The sequence below is a fragment of the Cryptotermes secundus genome, unplaced genomic scaffold (assembly GCF_002891405.2).
Source record: "Cryptotermes secundus unplaced genomic scaffold, Csec_1.0 scaffold737, whole genome shotgun sequence".
NCBI lineage: Eukaryota > Metazoa > Arthropoda > Insecta > Blattodea > Kalotermitidae > Cryptotermes > Cryptotermes secundus.
Window position 1 is genome coordinate 578,353 of NW_019727105.1, and position 22,714 is coordinate 601,066.

Genomic DNA, 22,714 nt, shown 5'->3' on the forward strand with positions numbered 1-22,714 from the left:
GTACCTAGTTCAGTCGCTGTTGTAGATGGATGAGGGAACACATGGTGGATTTGCCTATTATTGAAACTCGCCTAAAATCTATATGGTTAAATTTGTTACAGGCACAGAAATTTGAATTAATATTTTAAAATGGCGATTTATGAAGTATGTGTGTGTGTGTGTGTGTGTGTGTGCTTACAGAGCATGAACCAATGCACTAATCTTCCATATTAATTGCTTGGTAATTGGGAAAATAAGAATTATTATAATTTAAAATTAGATCTTATATGGTTTGCATATACTTTAGTAATAAACAGTGATTTCGAATTCTCCAAGGGATGTATGAGAAGAATTTTATCTGCTTTCTTTTGTTTCTGATTTATTTAAAGCTAGTCGAGACTTGACTTCATTGAGGTGAGTTGCACGTGGAAATGACAATGGAAACATTCAATTTGTGTAATGTGTTGTGTGTATAGTAGTGTGGTGTGGCAGTTATATATTTGTGATTGTGATGTGGATAACATACTAAATTCTTCTGGGCATTGAAATCAATCAGGTGAGATTCCCAGCAGAAAGTATTAACAGCCACTGGAATTAATTAAATAATTGGCCTTAATGGAATTGATGCTGATGCGATATAATTTGAATTTTAAATATTCCTCCCTGAATGATAAAGCTGCTTAGATCTTTAAGGTCTTAGATCATTGCGCTGCTTCTGCTTCATACCATTCTATGTACTGCTTGCTTGTGTCCAGTGTTTTGTTTTACGTTAAGTTCAGTTGTAATGAAACTGGTTACTTTAACAAGCTTGTATTCAGAATTATAACAACATGCCAACTGATTTGGTATTGGTGAGTAATGCATAAGCATTGTTACAGTTATTGTGTTTCTGGACATTATCCAGCATCTTGTTTTTATTTAAAACACATCATTTTGGAGACTGAATTCAGTCTCTGTCTTCAGGTGGAACCTACTCAGTTGGGCCCAAATGATAGTGCCAGTTCCTATCTCCAGACTCCAGCACCAAAACAAGATAGGATATACTATAAACCAAGCACAGCGTAAACCACCTGTGAGAGTTAAGACAAACATTAAAAACATTCCTGCACATACATGAGGCCTGTCATCTATGTCCATGCACTAGTTCATGGCTGCTGTTGTTAAAATCAGAGTACTGTGAGAATAGAAGTCATCACTGAAGAGACAAATTATCTGTATGGTACCAATATGAAAACACAGTTTTCACACATAATTTACATTGGATAGAGTTGTAGTTTTCTGACTTCTGTTGCTATATTGGGAGTCCAGATGGGAGAGATGTCCAAGCTGGGTTGACTGATCGGATGATCTACCAGAGACACGTGGTCGGGTTCCTTGTATTTCCCTTGTGTAGTGTTTGGGTCAATTTGCAAAACCTTCGCTCCTTTCCAACATATTTTGTAGCCTTCTTCATATGCATGATGGGTTATTGTTGATTTTTCAAGCAGACATTGTGTCAGGTTATATTTGTGCTTCTTAATGCGTACTTCTAAAGGTCAGCTTGTTTCACCGATAGAGGCCTGATGTGTGTACAGTTTATTTTGTCTCTACTCTCACAGGTGGTTTATGTATCCTATATTGTCTTGGTGCTGGTGTCCAGAGATAGGAACTAGCTCTGTCAATTTGGCCCATCTGAGTAGGTCCAACCTGAAGACGGAGACAGAATCCAGTTTCCAAAAGTGTTGTGTGTTTTAAATAAAAACAGGATGATGAACAATGTCCATAAACACAGTAACTGTATTAATATACCATCATCACAAACTTTTAGGTCTTATTTACATAAGCATTGTAATTTATATCGATAAAGGACCCTTAGAACTTATGACTGTTCATTTTGTTAAGTTGCTTCAATAATGTATTATGCTGCTTGCATTATTAATTTTGAACTGAGAGACTTATGATTCATGTTGTCCATAGCTGCAAATGCGTGGTGTAGACTATATGCACCTCTGCCCCCAGGTACACAGATGCAACATGCTAGAGGCAGGGAGCTGTGAAGTAATCATAAATGTTTCCTAGCTTGTTGGTTACGTACATACAGCTTCTTTACATTTCTGTTGTAGTATGAAAATGTGTAAATATTTCATTTTATATCACTGTTGTCTAAATATTTTCCAGAGCAGTTTCTTCACAGACAGGTAGTTTATATTCTTCTGTTAGTGTAACAGACAGCGTTTTGCAATCATTTGATAGAAGAACAGTTATAAGCATCTGAGACCAGTCTACTTAGAAACATGTTTTGACGCAGGAACTGGGAAATAGAGAGCTGTTCTTATCGAGGAGTTACATGATTTATACAGAGCATCTTATGCTGTTATGTTAATTCAGTGGCCTGCATACGTAGCATATATAAGAGAAAGTAACATTGATGCCAGTAGGGTATTTTTCTGGGGGGGGGGGATTTTCTTGAAAACGTACGTTTAAACCGTTTAATACAGTTTTTACTGATGACCTTAGAATATTCATGATAGAAGAATAATTTTTAAGTACTTGCAGTTTTTATTATCAATATTTGGTATATTTATCTCATTATCCCAACTTTAATATTTGGGTAGATGCCTAGTCCCCCCACCCCCAACGCTGGCACCATGCATGGTGGTAGAAGTGAAGAGGAGAACTGTTGGGGAAGCAAGAAAAAATCTAAAATATTCAGTACAAGATTTATTTTAACAGGGAAAAGATCGGTAGAAAACATTGCATGTACTTTCCTGTATATAAGTAACCTTAAATTCATTGCCTTAGGAATGAAATTGATAACTTGGTAGTTCATTGTTGGTTACTGTATACAAAACAACAATGAAGTCTGACCCTTGAGGCAGTTTCAACAAACTTGACAGTTTGCATTTTGTCCCCTGCTGCACCTACCCTAATTTACCTGAAGATACCACCTGTGCAGTTTTGTTGAGGGAGATGATCTCCACAAACTATTCAATTGTAATCAAAATCATCAGAGCCCTTTTTGAACAAATCGCCATTTTGTTTGTAGGGTCCCATCTCAAGGGACCCTGTTTTTTTATCTAGACTATACCTGTTCATCAGTCACCAACTTATGATGGATAAACTCTTTAAATACTGAATGTGATCAGAATCATCCAACCATTCATGATCTACCGAAGCATATATCCATGCATATATAAACAGACACTCAGACAGGTGGCATTCCAGAAAGCATGTTTTCGTATTCATGGAGGCTCAGAGCATATAAATCTATCAGAATCAGGAGCACAGTACTTTCTCATGTATACTGCATATACAAAGAGATGTTTCTTAGCACAGAACTACTTGTACTGAGACATAACATGGATCATATCTCTCAAGTCAGATATACAGCAACAGAATCCTTTTATTCCTGCTTAGAGCTAATGAATGATAGTGAAGTCACAGAATGTGGTGTAATAAAACTAAATTATGCCATGTCATCCTTATCTGTAGAAAGGAGGAAAGAATAATGTGGTATCTGAAGTTGTTATGGTGGAGACCTTGAGATACTGTTTGGAATGTGACACCATGTACGTTGGAAAAGAGTTCTGCCTAAATATCTAGGTAGCATGTTCCTCCAAAAATAGTAAACTTCAGTGAAGATGATGATGATGATGATGATGATGATGATGATGATGATGATGATGATGATGATGATAACAATGACCATTAACTGTGTATGTGACTTGTTCTTTTTTATTTGGTCTTTGTTCATACATTTGGCTGGAATCAGAGTTCAGATTGTTCTGGTCTCTCATTATGGATTTTTTGTAATGTTTGCAGTATGATCAGCACATGTTCAGGGAATGAAGGATTATCTCCCTTCCATATAAGGGTTATCTGTCATGTGTTAAAAAAGAATATACAAATTAAATGCCATTCTGTTTGAGACCTGTTTTTCATTACATATTTCCTAATGATACACCAAGACTGTCATAGTGATATTCGTCTCCAGTGTACTGTGGAAATTAAACACTTCAAGTTATATTTATTTTAATTTTGAAATAGTAATTTTAATGCTTTATGCCTAAATATGTAACATATGTTTCGAAAATGTGGCACAGTTCAGATATTTGGGAATGACAGTAACAAATCAAAACTTGATTAAGGAAAAAATTAGGAGGAGATTGAATTCGGGTATTGTTCACTACAATTCAGTCCAGAACCTTTTGTCTTCTTGCCTGATATCTAAAAACATAAAGATTAGAATATACAAAACTATAATTTTGCCTGTGGTTCTGACTTGTCCTATATCATGTAACAATGATCTATAGAGACAAAATAAATAAATGGGAGTGAACCTTGGTCTCTGACATTAAGGGAGGAACATAGACTGAGGGTGTTTGAGAACATGGTTCTGAGGAGAATATTTTGACCAAAGAGAGATGAAGTGACAGGAGATTGGGGAAATCTGCATAATGATGAGCTTCATAACTTGTACATTTTGCCAAATTATCAAGTCAAGGAGGATGGATGGGCATGGCATGTAGCATGAATGAGGACGAAGAGGAATGCATATAGGATATTGTTGGGAAAACCAGAAAGAAAGAAACCACTAGCTAGACTAAGATATAGATGGGTAGATAATATTAAAATGGATATTAGAGAGATAGGATGATGTGGTATTGACTGGATCTATTTGGCTCAGGATAGGGACCAGTGGAGGGCTCTTGTGAACACGGTAATGACCCCCCCCCCCGGGTTCCATTAAATGCTGGGAAATTCTTGAGTAGCTGCACAGTTTGGCTGCTTCTTAAGAAGGGCTCAGCTCCATGAAATTAGTTTTTTGAGTAGTCAGTCAGTCAATCAGTCTGTGAGTCAGTCAGTTAGTTAATTATAACTAAATATGACACATGAAATATGATACAAGTGATCACCAAGATAGCATCTTCCAATGGGTCTGCTTCCCTAACAGTGTTGTCCCTATGCCCATCAGTGAATTTGTTCAGAATTAAAAGAATTCTTGCTTACTGGAGCATAAACTTGTGGAGACATAAATGAGGTGAATAGGAAGGTTTTGTCATGTATTTATTATTATGTTGGTGAACCCGACAGTTGCTGTTAGTTGCTTCAGTTAATGTGAATATGGTAGAAGTAGCTATTTTTGACTAATGTTTGAAGTTTCTCAAAATTTATGAAAGAGGAGTGAGTTATAGTTTCCATGTTGATGAAATATGACACGTGGGATATAGTATTCCATCTATTAGGAAGTGACATGGCATAATACAGATTCTCTGACTTCAGGCAATACATGAATGGGATGATCAGTTTTTGCTTATGGTTTTTATGTTTTTGCTTGATGAGTGCTGAGTTTGTTCTAATTGGCTGGCTTGTCTTTTCTCTTTGTTTGATTTTGGTGATGGCTGGTCTGATGTGGGTGTGCGCATGAGCAGAGGTGCGCCAGGAGGCAGTGCAGCAGGCACTGGCAGCAATGCAGAACCGGCCCAAGCCCTCGCTGCCCATGCCCTCCAAGAGAACCTCTGTCATGGCCAAGAGCCCAGACCGAGAGCGCCACGACTCTGGTGGGTATCTTCTGTGTATGATGATGTCACATGGACTGCAGAACTCTCATCAGCTTCTCTCTGCATCAATCATAATGGTTTTGTTTATTCCCAGCAGAAGTTTTGTGCACTTGGACATGAATCTTACACCCATATTGACTATTTTTCTGTAATGAAATTAAACACACTTCATAAAACCACACTAATCAAGCTGCTGCGCTTCATACTGATGCATGACTATGGGAAAGGCTTACGTTTGTAAGAAAAGGGGATACACAATAGACCAAATATCAGTCACAGTGCAAGGGTCATTTAACACCTCTCACTTTCAAATTAATTTAAGTAAATCTACATAAAATCGATTTATAATAATGGAATGATACATCCATCTGTTAAAATAAATGTATTTGTAAATTAATTATTAAATATGAGAGCAATAAAAATTATTTTACACATTTATTGCATGTTCACTCTTAGTCCTGAATGGTCCAAATAAGTAAGATCATATTCGTAGTAACAGTAAGGAACATGTGATCAAGTTAGTTGGTTTTAATTTCTCTAATGCATTGTTCTGCATGACCATTTGTTATATATACTCATCAAGTTCCATGATTATACCCTGTACTCTGTAGTTAAAGAACTAATTGCCCACCCATAGAAGGTTAGCTTCAGTTTGTTTTATGTAAAATAGTCCTGTATTAAAATAACGCTGTTTCTCTATCTTGAACCTTGGTATTACCAAAATATTTATCTCTGTTTACACTTATGAATGAAGAGCTTTCTTGTTTCATTTATTACAGTTTTAAGTAGAGGTTTGGCTTTCAGTGAAAAACTTTTCATTTAAAGCCCTATCAAGTAGTGACCAAATGTGAATATGCAATAAAACTATGAATGTACTGAATTAAATTAATATTTAGTCATTCAGTTTCATATCTTGTGAGTAATAATAAACTAACTCCATGGGGCTAATCCTTTCTTAAAAAGCCATCAGTTCCTCATCTACTCAAGAATTTCCCTACATTTTACGGAACCCGAAGGTTAATTACCATGTTCACAAAAGAGCCCTCCACTGGCCCATATTCTGAGCCAGATTAGTTGTGTCCATACCACCCCATCCTATATCTCTAAAGTATATTTTAATATTAATATATAATATATTGTCTTCCTAATGAGTAATTTGTAAATACATTTTGATTACAAAACTTTCTTATGCACACCACAAGCATCAAATTACAAAGCTTGTCTTCAAAAACAGGTGGCTTGATGCGTTGTACTGTGACTGTCAGTGCAGAACAGTGCACAAAAACTCTTAGTGTTATTTACACTTTTCAGGTCTGCAGCACAAGACAAGTTACTGTTTATCACCTGTATGTTTTTGTTTAAAGTATTGCTTTTAATTAAACATGGAAGTACCTCTAGTTTAACTGGGTAATAAGAAGAGTGCCTCCATAGAATCTGTACACAGCTAAGCCCACTGCATGAGTTCTGTTGTTGCTCCTGCAATTTCTAGGCTTAATATGAATGCTGACTGGAGTAAGCTGTTCCTCTACATGTCTGTATGTGAGCCTTGAGAATCGTGAAGTATGAGGTCAGTCTGGAACAGAATGCTGCATGTACAGTTAAGCAGATTGGCTCCATGTAGTTTTAATAATTGCATCTGTAAAAGAGAAAAGATTTGTAGTACATATGGTAATTATATTTTCTTGTTACACTTCCATGGCCTTTGATGTCTCTTATTTGTCACAGAGTATGGTCTTCAATGTCTGCTATTTGTCACACTTTTTACTATAAGCAGGATCAGATTTAAGAGGTGTTTTGTATTCTTGTGAGAACTGTGGAATCTCATTCGCTATAGTGACTGGTTTAAAACCGAGTGTCCAGGGTTTGGTATCTGGTTGGAGTCACACCATATTTGTAGTGGGCTCTATTTGATGGATACCTGAGCTACCCTCCCTAAGGAGAAAGTATGTATAGTTGTCATGTTAAGCACTCCTCTTGAATACCAAAGTGAGAACGTACCTCCATGCCTGATGATGTGTAAGCACAACAGTACCTTTATATTGTCACTTTGTAACTGTGACTAGAGATGAGGTTTGGATTGGTAATCAGATTTCTTGAACTCTTATAAACAACTTTTAACTACTAATGACTACAACAGTCTCACTGAGTTACACAGTACAAAGATCAGTGAAACTACAGCACACATAAAGTCTTCTCAATCTTCACTAGCTGTTGCTTTGTAGCAGCTTCCGGTGGCAGGCATTCCCCTTTCTCTTGAGTCCCTGAACTGTCCCCAGCCTCAGCTGCCAGCTTATCACTTATCACAACTGCAACTCTTAAATGACTCAACCCACCAACTGAAATGCTAGTCCTTGTTATATAGCCCCAGCATGGACCTCACAGAAAACATCTCTTGCATTATTGCGTGTTCTCTTGCGAGGATAGAACGTGTCTGCAGAGCTCTTCCCTAGCAATGGCTGTTGTACTGTCGCATGTTTACACAGCTGTTACTTGGCAGAGGTTGTACATGTCGTATTATCTTTATATCACAAGAAGTCAACAAAAAGTATCCTAATTAATCATTGTTAGATGGTGCTGATATTGAACAGTGACTGCCTGAAATTGTTCCTTGATTAATTGTTTTACAGAGAAGTACTTCTGCCTTTGCTAAGTGTTAATGCTTTGTCATTTAATTTCCATATTGTGGGATGTAAGAACAGTGGCGTAAGGGGCTACAGGAATGTAATCTGGGAGAAGATGTCTCTTTTTTTTTTTTTTAAATTTCTTCTATAAGTGAAATAACCACTTCTCTTCATATATGAGAATCATCAAAATTATGGATAGCAAACAGCATTACACCATAATGCTATTTAAATAATTTTATATCTGTGCCACAGCATCAAGTTCTGATGAGGATAGTCTGGTGAATGAGGGTGATGTGCAGAGCACACCAGAGCGGGAACGAGCACGAACCACGCCACAGCAGCAGCAGCAACAGGCAGCTCAGTCCGACACCTCTAGTACAGGATCAGCTCGTGAGACACCACCACAACAACGGCAGCAACAGATTCATCGTCAACAGACACGGCTTCCCAATGGTGGCCCAGGACCAGGCCATACCACTGTCTGGGAAGAGCGTGATCCTATCTCTGTAGGTGCACCCAGAGGGGATGATCGTAAGAGAATGATGAAGCCAGAAATAACTGATCTGGCTGATGTCATGCAAAATCTCAGGCCATGTAAGTATTGATCCTGTCAGAATATTCTCGAATATCAAGGGAACTGCTTTTGAGGGAGTTTATTTGGGGGCACGCAGTAGTGTAGTTGGTTGAAGCACTATGCTACAAGCTGGAAGCTCACGGGATTGAATCCTGATGAGGTCATTGAATTTTTTCAATTTACCTAATCCTTCCAGCCACACTATGGCCCTAGGGTTGACTCAGCTTCTAACAGAAATGAGTACCAGGAATGTTCTTGGAATATTTTCAGGGGTAAAGGGTGGCCGGCACGTAGGGCTGACAGCCTTGCCGCCATCTATAAGCCGATTGTCTAGAAAATGTGGGAACTTCAACATCTCACAACCCTATGGGCCTCCAAGGCCTGTTACAGGGATACCTTTACTTTACTTTTTACTTATTCTAGTATTCATGTGCAGTGTTGTGAATTATTAGTTTTTAATTCTTATTTGGTTTTGTGAAGTAGTATTTTACACAATACTATAAAAGTTCATACATTTCAGTTGTGACACAAGTCTCTGTAGAGGGGTCTAAATAGCACAGATTACTCAAAGCATATCTTTAAAACAAAATTCTAGATTTGTTAGAATCATTTCTGAGCATATAGAATGTCTCATGTCTTACTGCTATGAAACAAAATTGTTTTAAAATGATGGGCAGATGCAGTAGATCTCTAGACATAGTTCACATCATCTCTAAAATCTAAAATCTACTCAATCTATTGCAGACACACAGCCCCCAGATGTAACGCACAACACGGCTCAGTCACGACGCATGACAGCTGCTGACAGAGTTAACAGATATAACCAGTCTCGCCAATCTTCTGCCTCTGATGACAATATGGGTAGGTTATAATTTGTAATATACACTATCTGCAACAGTAGAATGTATCTTGAAGTCTCTATGTGCTCTGTTGGACCTCCCATATAGCTCACTGTAAAATTTCCAGAAAAAAGTCATGGTTGTTAATGCTTACAAATATCAGTATATTAAGCTATTACTGGCAAAGAAGTGCCAGTCCTTTCCAAAGATTCTTCTGGCCCTAAAATTAACAAGAGTGGAAGGTTGTACTGTAATTTGGATAACACATTCTCTAAATATGTTCTTCAAGAATTTATGCTGTTCTTGATTTGATTGCTGTAATACAGAGTGTCCAGAAAACTCCTCTAAGGTTTTAGGAGGCTATATTACTTTCTTAATCATTTTATATGTATTGAAGGAGCAATTAACTGAAATGAAGGGGTTGATAGCAGTAACTACAGAAGTGGGCTAAAATCGGATATTGATTAAACATCTATGGTGCGTTGAAGGAATGCACATGGAAATTTAGTGACATAAATTTTTATAGTTGATCTATATTTCATTGAGTTGTTTCTTTAATATGTGTAATGGTTAAGAGAAAACAACTTCAGTGACTTTCAGGACATCTGTAATATTTGGTAAAAAAGTACAGATTATGAAAGCCTCATTAAGCAGTTTTCTCAGCCTCCTGTTACTTAGAAACTCTCAATCTATGTTCCTCCATCAGAATATATTTTTTTTTCTTTTTATATTTGAAAATAATACTGAAAATTAAAATGTAAAAACCCTGTAAAATTACTAATTGATAGTAATAAGTTGTTAATTCTTTCTGGTGGATGAAAGAAGGGTGGAGATGAAATTTGTTGGCATTTCTGTTTAATTATGTTTGATTATTTTGTCTTGCTTGGTGCTGGAATAATGAAAAATTATTAGTTGTTTCAGTGAGTATATGAAGGAGGACTGACTGAGAGTGCATGAGAATATTTGTATTTAAGTAAAAGGTGGACATTGCATAACAGTAAGCTTCATAAATGTGCTTTTCAGCTGGTACTGTTTGGATGCTTAAAACCAGTTAGAATGTAATGGCGAGAGACCAACTTGGATGTGGATGTCCTTCATCTTTCTCATTTTCATTCACTCTCACAGCTAAAATGTGGTTCCTGATAATGTTATAACCAGAAATAGTGATATTGTGCACTTATTACTGAAAGATGAGCAGCATGTTTACTGACATTGACTGGTTAATTGCAGGCACAGTCACAGGCACTGGTAGGTGGAAGGTTTCTGCCAAAATTCAGCAGCTACTAAACACACTAAAGCGACCGAAACGGAGACCACTGCCAGAATTTTATGAAGATGATGATATTGAGCTGGAGATCGCTGCTAACCCAAAAGACCCTAATGCTCCAAAACCAGAGGGCAGTTCCATGACATCTGCTGTTGGTGAACAACTTGTGGTAAGAACAGCATGTTTGAGTCTTACGTGGAAGTAAAGAAATTAGCCATGAAATCTGATGTTCTTATTTTCAGGCATGGAATTAGGACTGCATGAGTATCCAAATTATGTAGTAGTTGTCTTCTTGGAGAATGTGCAAATACCTAAACCAAAGATTCCGTTTTTCTTATAGACTCAATGTTGAAATGTGGAGATCCCGTCATTAAGCAAATATTAGTCAGTGATAAATTCAGTTACTTTGAATTTTTGTCTGTTTTTCAGAAGTGAAAACGACACAATAATAACACAGAGAAGTAATTTGTTACATGCTTGCTCATGTGTGTGTGTGTACACGCATGAACACTGAAACATGCACATGTCACTACATGATGAGTTTACATTTAAAAATGTTTTTTATTTATTATAATATTGGTTATCGTGAAAAGTTCTTGTGAGAATCTCTTAATTGGCTTAAGTGAAGAATTTTTGAGGTTCATGGTAGTTAATTGGAGAATGTGGAGGGAGTAGCTTATCAACAGGTACTTCCTGTGAAGTGAGTCAGTGAGATAAAATACAAAACAAATTGGATATATGCTAGAATTTGATGTATAAATAGTGTCTGTTCCTGTCAAATGAAATATCATACATACAAAAGCATGCTCTTAAAGAATCCATAAATCATGGTGTACAGCATGACAGCCATCAGCTTTGCCATGGCCGTTTCTCGGCTTGATGTAATAGTTTCACGTTAGATATATTAGTGACACTCTCTCCTCAGCATTGTAGTTCATAATGCTTTAGCTTGATTTCTGAGCTAAAGATTTCAGTTTCTATGCCTTGTATCTAAGAACTGTGAGAAATTTATCTCTACCCACAGGGCCAGCAGAAGTCTTTGACCTCCAGCTGGTACCATTTGTGTTGTACCTGTTCAAACTGCCTTTAGAGGAAATGGTTACGGAACCGAGAGGTCTCACTGTCATGTTGTTTTATAAACACATACTTATACTGTGAGATCATTATTGAATCATGTAACAGTGCTTGGCAGGATTCTTAAAAGTATTTGAAACCCTGATAAAAAATAAAGTTAAGGAAATATACAGTACAATATAAATATTTATAGATAGAAAGGAAATAGAAAATACAATATAGAAGTAATACGAATATATAAGAAGGAAACAGACATTAGAATATAAAATTTGGAGGAATATATAATTTTGTATTATCTGGAATGTATCTCACTGAACAACTGTGTTTGCTATAGGTACCATCTGGTCTTCCCAGAAATCTGGAGGCAGCAATCCAGCGGTATGGCTCAGCTACTTACAAGGCACCTGTTGCAACTGTTCTGGATCCAAATGGAAAACTTACCATAACACTCACATATGGTAAGGGTGATACCTAATTGAACAAAAAAAAAGTATATGAGTTATGCCACTGAGCATAACTCGTTCACGAGCCAGTACTTATTGAACATATACCTGTATTGCAGATTGTGTATAATAAATGTGTGTATGTGTGTGGGGGGGGGATAGGATAAGGGTCTTGGCATAGTGAGGAGACAGGATAGCGTAGTCGGTATAGTGACTGGCTATGGTCTGGACAGCCAAGGGGTTGGAGTCCCAGTCGGGTCAAGAATTTTCTCTTCTCTACGTTGTCCAAACCAGCTCTGAGGTCCACCCAACCTCCTATCCAATGGGTACTGGGGATTCCTTCCCTGGGGGTAAAGCGGCCGGGGGCTTGAGGCTGACTACTGACCTCCAGCTTGTGCTGACATCAAGAAAATGTGGATCTATACATCCACTTCCCCATATGCCTACATGGCATAGTGCTTAGTTATTTAAGCACAGGGACAACTTTACCTTACCTTGACATAGTGAGTAAATTTATTATGGAATATATTACACATATGAATATAATTTCTGCGTTTGACAGATGGCTTCCGATAGAGAATAACGAGTATGATGTAGAGTATTGTTGGCAGTGGGACAGATAAGTGACAAACCTTGTACTGAATTTGTTTCTGTTTTTCTCCATATTTTCTGGCAACATACAATAAATTCAACGTGCTGCCTCATTTTCAAAGTAAGTGTTTCAAGAAGGAGGTATATTCCTTAAATCGTCACTAACCAATGACATGCTGCCTCATTTTCAAAGTAAGTGTTTCAAGAAGGAGGTATATTCCTTAAATCGTCACTAACCAATGATATAAGTGCAATAAATGTAATAGTGTCAAAATTAAAAGTTTATGCACACATTTAATAGACATTTCAGATAACTGGGGGATATTGCTAATTTACTTCATCATACTTTTTACAGGCAAGCTTCTCAGTCGGTCACAAAAAATAGCATACACACTCTTAAATAAAGCATTCAGCAAAGGAGGAGAGACATGTCTCAAGTCCGGTGACCGTATAGCTCTCGTCTACCCCAATAATGACCCTATCAACTTCATATGTGCATTCTATGGTTGCCTTCAAGCAGGTATTGTGCCTGTTCCCATTGAAGTGCCACTCACACGAAGGGTATGTATCATTCGCTTACTTGCTTGATATCTATAATTCTTCGATCACTGATTAATTTGTTCAGTTAATTTATCAGTGAAGATGCACAGTCTGAATCAGTTCAGTTTTTAACTTCAGAGTACTTAATTCAGTTGAGATTTAGCATATCATATCAATTTGTTTAAATCTAATTTTTTCTAATACTTCTTTTTAACAGTATGTTTTATGTTTTTCATCCCTTTATTTTTGTACCTAACAGAAAATAAGGGAGTTGTAAACTCTTGACATAGTGCATTAACAGTATTTTTTGGAGGGAAAAAATGCATGAGTCAGAGTAGTCAGAATTCTCTGTGGAATTTAAGTATTGAACCATTAGGATTATTTTTTTCTTGTTATTTTGTAAAGGAATTTGTTTTTGCATTTAATCTGTGATACAGGATTTTAGGATTTTGCTATAGACACTGCCTTTTCAGATTAGAAGATGAAAATTAATTTTCACAGTATAGTGAAATGTTGGTGTGGCTGTTATTGGCTAATGTTCCAATCTTGATAATGTGATTTTTCATGTAACATCCCAGTATTTTGTTACTAAATTTTCCTCTATTAGTTAGCCATTATTCTTCAGAAATTGTTACCATTCATCTCCTTACATTTACTGCAAGACATACAATTTGTGAAATGACAAGTGTCAGTTCTATGTGGATGTACAGGGAATCCAGTTTATCTTTAGGCTAGGAATTTATTTGTCCACACCTGTCCACTGAAAGCTGCTGAATTTTTCCTTAGTCACCCGATGCTTATTGGTTCAGCTCAATGGCACTGCCTCTGTAGCATTTAGTGTCATTTGCATATATACAAATACAACTTGCAATGTTGTGAATTAAAATTAAATACAATGTTTTACAAAAATTTTGCATGTACGATACCTCTGTACAGCTTTCGTCCTGCAGTAAGGATAATGACTGATCACACCGTTTGCACCTACATTCCTAATTTGATACAGACAGTAAATTGTGTACTTAAATGAGACTGAAAAATTAATTTAAAGAAAACTCTTTTCTTACTTAAAAATTAAAATCATCTAAGAGAAAATGTATTAATATTTTGATGTTCGCTATCAGGATGCCGGTTCCCAGCAGATCGGTTTCCTGCTAGGTAGCTGTGGTATCCAGGTGGCCCTCACATCCGAAGCATGTCTGAAGGGATTGCCTAAAACAGCTACAGGAGAAGTGGTGGCATTTAAAGGATGGCCAAAACTCCAGTGGTTTGTCACAGAACACCTTGCTAAGACCCCGAAAGACTGGTTACCTCCTCCAAGACTGACAGATGATACTCCAGCTTATATAGAGGTAAGCAGAACTCTGCTAAGAGTAAGATACATGCGCATAGGACAGAGGTTCCCAAAGTGTGAGGCTCGCCCCCCAGAGGAAGCGCGATTGTTTTTTGGGGGTGGTGGTGGGGGGCTGTTTTGTGTGAAAAACTCTTTTAAACAAAATATGGAAAAACATTAAAATCCTTTGCTTGTTTGAGGTGGTTTAGTTGTCATGCGATGCTGCAGAATTCAAACTCGTAGGGCATCGGTGGTTTTAGGAAGTAAACAACAGTATAAGTCTGCATAGTGTTAGGGACTCACCTTACGGCTCAGTGAGGAATCCAAGCAAAGTTACCATTAAACCAACTCACTCCACTGTTGTTAAGGGGTACGAGAAAGCTGCTCATCCCCTCAAGCTGGCCTTTCCACCCCTTGTTCTCTCCATCCTTTGTGGCTGAAGAGCTGAGTCCTGAGCAATACAACTGCTGTCACAAACCTTGTGAAGCCATCTTATTTGTTGTTAGTTTTAGTTAGGCAGTAAAGACATTTATATTTTAGATAGTCTTCAATGACAAACTTTGGCATGTTCAGACAGAAATATTCAGTGATAAAATATGATATGTTAGCCTGTAAACTTTTTTGTTCCATGATGTGCAGATGTAGAACACACATCCCGTAGCATTTACTACGCATGATCATTACAGTCCAGTATTGGATATTAATAAGTATTTTCTGAACCATAGGATAATGTGCAGATTTTTTAATGGATATAAAAAGAAAACCAGACAGTGAACCTGCAGCAAATAGTAGTCAGAGTTGTATATTGAAACTGAAATCGTGGAAGTATGATGAACTGTATTTATCTTTTGGTTACACGAGTGTTATAGTTAAAAGTGAAGAATGACCACAGTGTGTTTCGCTACTGCACTTCTCTGGGTTTAGGCAGGAACACTATAGGGTAAGTAGACAATGTGAGGTCCTGCTAGACAAGATTATAGGAAAGGAACGCAGTTAACAACCTGCCGCGTCCTCTTGCACTATTCACGCAGTCCCACCCCACACCCTTGTTTTCGCATAAAACCCACGCTCCTCTTGCAGCCCGCGGTCGTATTCTTCCAGGACAGTCACGTCAGCAAGTAGAGAAAGTGAGGGTGGGCAGACACATCAAACTTTCCCACGATATCAGAGAAATTCAGGAATGAAAATGACGTTACATACGAGGTTGATGCATTTGTGCATGTCGTACTAAGCAAGGTATAAAAACAGTTGCTTTATGAGGAATTAGTTCGTACCATTGAATATTTGACGCAATAGACAAGGTTTCTGCGACACCTTGTCTATTGTGTCAAATATTCAATATATATATATATGCCCAGCTTTTATCACTTTAGTGTGTAATAAGAAATAAAAATCTTGTATTCGCAATGGGCCCTTAATGTAAACAACTTTAAAACAGCATGAGTTGAATTACAGTCCACTCTCAATTATCCGGGATAATGGTGGGCATGGAAATCAGAATTAATCGAAAACCCGGTTAAGACAAGTGTTATTAAAAGTAGTACTGTAATACTGTACCTTCATAATATTATAGGCCTACCTGTATTTAAATTTACTCAACCTCATTTTTATGTCATCTCATGGCCTATTTAGTACTTTTTTTTACATTATACTGAAGTATGACTTAGTTATTTCAATCACAGTGTTCAACAACATCCAACACTTTTTACGAATATTCACACTTAACACTTAAAAAAAATAATATTGTCGTTTGCTTTTTCACGGCATTTTCCTTTTTACGGATATCCATACGAAGCATACTTAATATTAGCTTGTCACTTAATAAACTGTTCTCTTCACTCTCAAGATAGTCTAGTAAGGATTCCAAATGATTAAGAGCAGCACCATGTCATATTTTCTTACTAGCAGCACTGTCCAACTCTTCCTCATTTTCACTTTCTTCCCGCTCTTCTGGCTGCACCCCCACTGAACTTGCAGTTTCGTCACTGCTTAACATTTTGAAGCCCAGCTCACACGAGTTTCTGTTGAATACTTAACACAACACGCTTCCTTTTACACCCTGACATTTTGCTAACGCACTTGAAGATCGATACAAAGATACTAACTGGGGCGATGTATCTGTCCTTGAAACTTTCCACAAATCCTTGCATTCTTTCACCCCTACCCTAGAACATTGTGTTAGCATAACGGGACCAAAGAATGCAGAGCTCAGTTCACACTAGTGCGAAAATAGTGTTACAACTCACCATGTGAAACAAAAATGAATGAATATTAAACAACATATAATTCTCAAAAAAGCCTCAGTAGCCCCGGTTAAGCCGCAAACCGGTTAATCCACCCCCAGATAATCGAGAGTTGACTGTATATAGCTTAGATCTCCACAGAATGTGATGTGCCAAACATAAACCATAGTTTTATAGTTGAGTAGTGCAGTACCCATCCTATGTTTACAGTTTCTCTATTTCCACCTGTTTGACTTCTTACTTGTATTTAATTCTTGTACTTTGTGTAGATCATTTTGAAGTTAAAGAGTGTGTTTGATTAGATGGGATCTATTAATAGCACAAGCTTTAGAAAACAGGTTGATATGCTAGAACAAGAACAAGAATTTCACTCTTCTTCTTATCCATCTTTCCTTATTTATGAGACATTTAAAAAATATTAATGACACAATTATGCAAGATAAAGAGTAACACTAGTGCCATGTATTCTTGGGTATTGAAAAGCCCCGTGATAGTATATCTTTGAAAAATATCGTCTTGATTCTTTCTTTAGGAATGTAATGTAATAATAATGTAGCAGGCATGTAAAGACTGTATTGAACTTTCCTTTTGAGGTCAGTAACTAAAATTATTGGAGTAAGGCATGTGAAATTGTGTATGGAGATGCATCATAAATGTGTGAAACATTTTCATATGTTAAAAATTAGAAACCAATGTGTAAATCATGGATGGTAGTAAATGATTACATTATTTAAGTAATTATCTGTAATTCCTTTCTCACCTTATAGGTGGAAGCATTTGAGTGGAAGGAGGCATAATGAGGTATTAGCATGACTTTTAAATGATTTGAGTTTTGTAAATTGCAGTTTGCAATAATAGAACTGTATCTGCAATAGACACACAATGATTCCATTCCAGTTTGCAGTGTCACAAACACATTTGAAAAATATGTACTGCATCAAAATACACCTTTCCATGTGTCTTGTTATGTGAGTGTCAAGTGACAGCACTGGTTTTGTTGTACACAGTACACAACAGATCGTGATGGGTCAGTGATGGGAGTGACAGTGACACGAGCAGCCATGCTAGCTCACTGTCGCACACAGACCATGGCATGTAACTACACAGAAGGAGAGAACATGGTGTGTGTATTGGACTTCAAGCGTGAAGTTGGATTGTGGCACAGTGTTTTGACTAGCGTGCTCAATGGCATGCATGTGGTCTTCATTCCCTATGCTCTCATGAAAGTTAACCCTGCCTCATGGATGCAGATGATCACAAAGTACAGAGGTATGTGCAAATTTGTACAAACACCAAGCATTTTGGCTCAGTCATACTTCCAGTTTTGCTTAAATATGTCTCTTAATTCAAAATTCATATGTTTCACAGTATAAGAGGACCTGTAATCTTTCCACAGAATACAAACGAGATATTTTCACACTATGGCTAGTATGAGAAGATCCAGAAAATGTTGCCATAAGCCCATTTGGAATTTTTACAACATAATATCCATTCACATAAATATCTGACATCCCTATACACTTATCCTACCTCTCAAAAAGTAATGCATAATTTTTCAGACTCCAGATAATGATCTTATCCATGCTCTGAAAATGCCAGTCCTTCTTGTATCTCTGTACAGGGAATTAGTTTCGCAAACTATCACTCTTACAGGCATTACTAGATAATAGAATTATTAACAGAATGTTCCAAATGGATTGCAGGTTATGTTAGTGTATAGAATATAATTCAACACTTACTGTTGCACAGCTGATAGCAGATAGCCAGGCCCCATTCTCCACATGTATGAATATGTTAAGGGTGTAATGATGTGCCATTCACTGAAATTGTACCACTTTCGGATAATCATGTTTGGATATCATTTTCTGTTGGCAGCAAGTGTAGCTGTTGTGAAGTCACGGGACCTGCACTGGGGGTTGCTGGCGACTAAGGACCACAAGGAAGTGAGTTTGTCATCGCTGCGGCTTCTCCTTGTAGCGGATGGTGCTAACCCCTGGTCATTATCATCATGTGACCAGTTCCTTAGTGTGTTCCAGGCCAAAGGGCTGCGGCCCGATGCCATCTGTCCTTGTGCCAGTTCCAGTGAATGTCTCACAGTCTCTGTGAGGAGGTGAGTCCAGCCATGTTATGGAGAACGCAGAAGGCATGTCATATCTAAATATAGAGCACAACCAGAAATATATTGTGTATTGCAGAAATGTAATGTAATATAATATAATATGAGAGTAAATCAATAAGTAAGTTACAAATGGATATAGAACTTAAACAAATAAGAGTACTGATTTGAAAAATGCTTATATTTCTCAACATAATCTCCCTGCCCATTGAGGCACTTGTCCCATCGTTTCACAAGCCCCTGAAAGCCAGCAGCATAAAATTCTTTGGGCTGCTGTCGGAACCAGGTGGTGACTTCCCTTTCTACAGGTTCATCGTTGGGAAAATGTTCAGCCAAAAGATGATGTTTAAGAGGACCGTAAATGCCGACTCCTACTGTAACATCCTCAGGTAACTTCGGAAGCGACCAGGACTCCTCACCAAAGGCGTGTTGCTCTAGCATGACCACGCGCGTCCCCATACTGCTAACACGACAGATGAGACACTGTGAAATTTCAAATTGGAAGTCCTCGAACATTCTCCATATAGCCCTGACCTTGCTCCAAGTGACCTCCATTTGTTTGGCCCTCTTAAACATCATCTTTTGGCTGCACATTTTCCTGATGATTAAGCTGTAGAAAGCGTAGTCACTGCCTGGTTCTGACAGCAGCCCAAAGAATTTTATGCTGCTGGTCTTCAGGGGCTTGTGAAACGATGGGACAAGTGCCTCAATGTACAGGGAGATTATGTTGAGAAATAAAAGCATTTTTCAAATTAGTGCTCTTATTTGTTTAAGTTCTGTATCCATTTGCAACTTACTTATTGACTTACCTATGTATAATAAAATGCCAAGAAAAATCTACATTGACTATCTGAATCATATGTTCTACTTTGTTAATATATTAATATAAGGTCATCTCTTTGGACTATATACTTCCAAAGTGTATAAGTAAAAATAAAATACATATCAGTTAAGAAAGTAAAGGGAGCTAGTCTCTAGACCTGCATTCATGGCACAGTTCTTTTCTCTGTATGTTTAAATAAAGAGTAGCTGATGTGTAAGATTCTTCCAACATATCATATGTGAGAGTTTTAGAAGCTTTGGTTGAATGTACAAATGTAGATGGTGTGCTTCATTTTCCATGTTCAGTATATGCAGAAAATCTGTGAATATAAACTGAAATAAGTTCTTTTATCATGCTGAATAACTAAACAGGGAAAGTATCCAAGTCATAGAAGGTTAACAGTATGAGTTTCATTAATGTGAACATAAGTTATCTAATACTAAGGTCTTTCATTCACCATAGTTTGAACTACATTAAGTGATCTGTATTTTATAGCTATAAATATGTGTCCAGAACATGTAGTAAAAGCAAGTTGTTCCTTCCATAACATCAGAATATTCCAGTAGAAATCTTGAGAGTTAACTGGATCAAAGAAATATTAATTAATGTGAATGTAAGTAAAAATATATTTTGAGGAAACATTACAGGAATATACATTAATCAGAACTTTTCCTTACTGTCCAGTAATGGATATATAAAATAAAATGATTGTCATTCTGTCTTTTTGCAATGACTGTGTGCGCTATGTTGCCAAAATAAATGATCGTGTTTAAGAGAATATAATCCTATCCACACCTGTGTAATTCACATATGTATATATTTCCAAACCACATATGTAAGCAACACTTCTGCTGGTCTTCTGATAATTTTATCAGTTTTCAGTATTGTTATGATCATAGTTACCCGTTTTACACATAGTCGATGTATTTGATATTCTTCAGGCCAGGGCGTGCAGGGGTAAATGCCACAGGCAGGGGTGTGCTGTCTATGTCTGGTCTCAGCTATGGAGTTGTACGGGTTGACCAAGAGAACTCCCTTACGTCACTTACTCTACAAGACTGTGGGCAGGTCATGCCTGGTTGTAAGTATTGTTTGTTTCCTTCTGTATATGTTCAGTGTGTCACAGCTTCTGGCTCATCTCCTATTGTACTGATATGTAACTCTTTTTACATGTACTGCAGTAATGAATGTATACCAGAAGTAGTTCATAATTGATTTTCTTATTAACACAGGCTACAGAATATGTTGTGGGGTATATGTTCTGTTGGACTTGATAGCATTGCCAGTGAAGTTTCTCAACATTTGTACACATACACTTATTCATAATTTTCTCTATTAGATCAATGTAGAATGCAGTGAATTTTTCAGAGAATGTAAAGGAAAACCCAAGTTATTACTCTTCATATCACTGTCTGCAAGTAGTAAGAACTTTATTGTAAATGAAAATCAAAAGGAAATACGTAACTTTCAGCTATGTTTCGTGAGGTGACTGTGTCTTTAAATTGCTGTTGTTTTGTTGCAAGAAAATTATATTATGTATATAATATATGCTTATCATATGTATGGAGAAAACAAAAACACTGTTCAGTAAACTGTACTTATCACACTTAAATTAAAACAATTTCAATTTTATGGTATGAAAGTCCTTGGGAAAGGAGATTAGTTCCCTCTTAAATCCCTGAAGAAGTAAGTAGGGTAACCACTGGCTTATATGGCAGGCCTCCACCATAACAATTTTAACAGGAAAGATCTGGCAAGTCATATATCTTAAAATGTACTGCAGATAGACAGAATTCTTCCTTCTGCCCCATCCCCACTATTAATACATATGGAATGCTACAAGTTTTGTAAAGACTGTAACAGTCTGTGAATGTTATTATGTTGCAGGTGTGATTGTGGTTGTGAAAATGGATGGGCCATCTTACCTTTGCAAGACAGATGAGGTGGGGGAGATCTGTGTAAATTCAGGTGCAACAGGAAGTCAGTATTGGGGTCTGCAAGGCCTTACCAACAGCACTTTCAGGGTTCAGCCACTTGGCAGTGATGGAAAACCAATAGGAGAAGCAGAATATACACGCAGTGGTCTCCTTGGATTTCTTGGCCCAGTAAGGATCTCCTGCTACTTCCATGTGCATATCTGTGTAATGAAATGCCACTGATGTTAAATGCAGGAAGAACTAATGATCATTGTGTTCACAGTATCAGAATTCAATGGATGTAGTAAATAAATGTTTCAGAAATTAAGTACAAATCTTGAATAAATTTTATTTTTTTATTATTATTTTATGTAGAGCTCTAATAGTAAATGTCATTGTAGTGTTCAGTACCTTCAGAGATGGAACAAATGTACGGACATGATTGTACATATAAACATTCACTTAGTACAACAAATTGTAGAGTCCATGCTGTGTCCCTGTTGAGGTTAGGATATTTTATTGCAAAACAGACACTTAAAATTTAATGTGGAATTTATCCTTTTCACAACAGGGTGGCTTAGTGTTTGTTTGTGGCTCACGTGATGGACTGATGACAGTAACAGGACGGAAGCATAATGCAGATGATATCATTGCAACAGTGCTTGCTGTGGAACCTATGAAATTCATCTATCGTGGACGGATTGCTGTGTTCAGTATACGTGTGCTTCGTGATGAGCGGATTTGTGTCATTGCAGAGCAGCGGCCTGACTGCAGTGAGGAGGAGGTAAGATGTCACAGAGTCTGCAAACTGTGTA

General features: G+C 37.3%; 1 protein-coding gene across 8 annotated transcripts in view; it reads left to right on the plus strand.

The window, feature by feature from the left end:
* The window catches only part of LOC111864481 (disco-interacting protein 2), a 624,392-nt gene that overhangs the window by 560,700 nt on the left and 40,978 nt on the right, over window positions 1-22,714 (plus strand). For all 8 annotated transcript variants that reach the window (XM_033751450.1, XM_023851752.2, XM_023851750.2 and 5 more), the window contains 12 exons: window positions 5,391-5,519; window positions 8,396-8,737; window positions 9,462-9,578; window positions 10,787-10,992; window positions 12,232-12,355; window positions 13,287-13,492; window positions 14,593-14,820; window positions 18,052-18,313; window positions 18,920-19,154; window positions 20,925-21,064; window positions 21,871-22,088; window positions 22,471-22,683. In XM_033751450.1, the coding sequence (XP_033607341.1) occupies window positions 5,391-5,519; window positions 8,396-8,737; window positions 9,462-9,578; window positions 10,787-10,992; window positions 12,232-12,355; window positions 13,287-13,492; window positions 14,593-14,820; window positions 18,052-18,313; window positions 18,920-19,154; window positions 20,925-21,064; window positions 21,871-22,088; window positions 22,471-22,683 (2,420 nt within the window). The remainder of the gene's footprint in view (window positions 1-5,390; window positions 5,520-8,395; window positions 8,738-9,461; window positions 9,579-10,786; window positions 10,993-12,231; window positions 12,356-13,286; window positions 13,493-14,592; window positions 14,821-18,051; window positions 18,314-18,919; window positions 19,155-20,924; window positions 21,065-21,870; window positions 22,089-22,470; window positions 22,684-22,714) is intronic.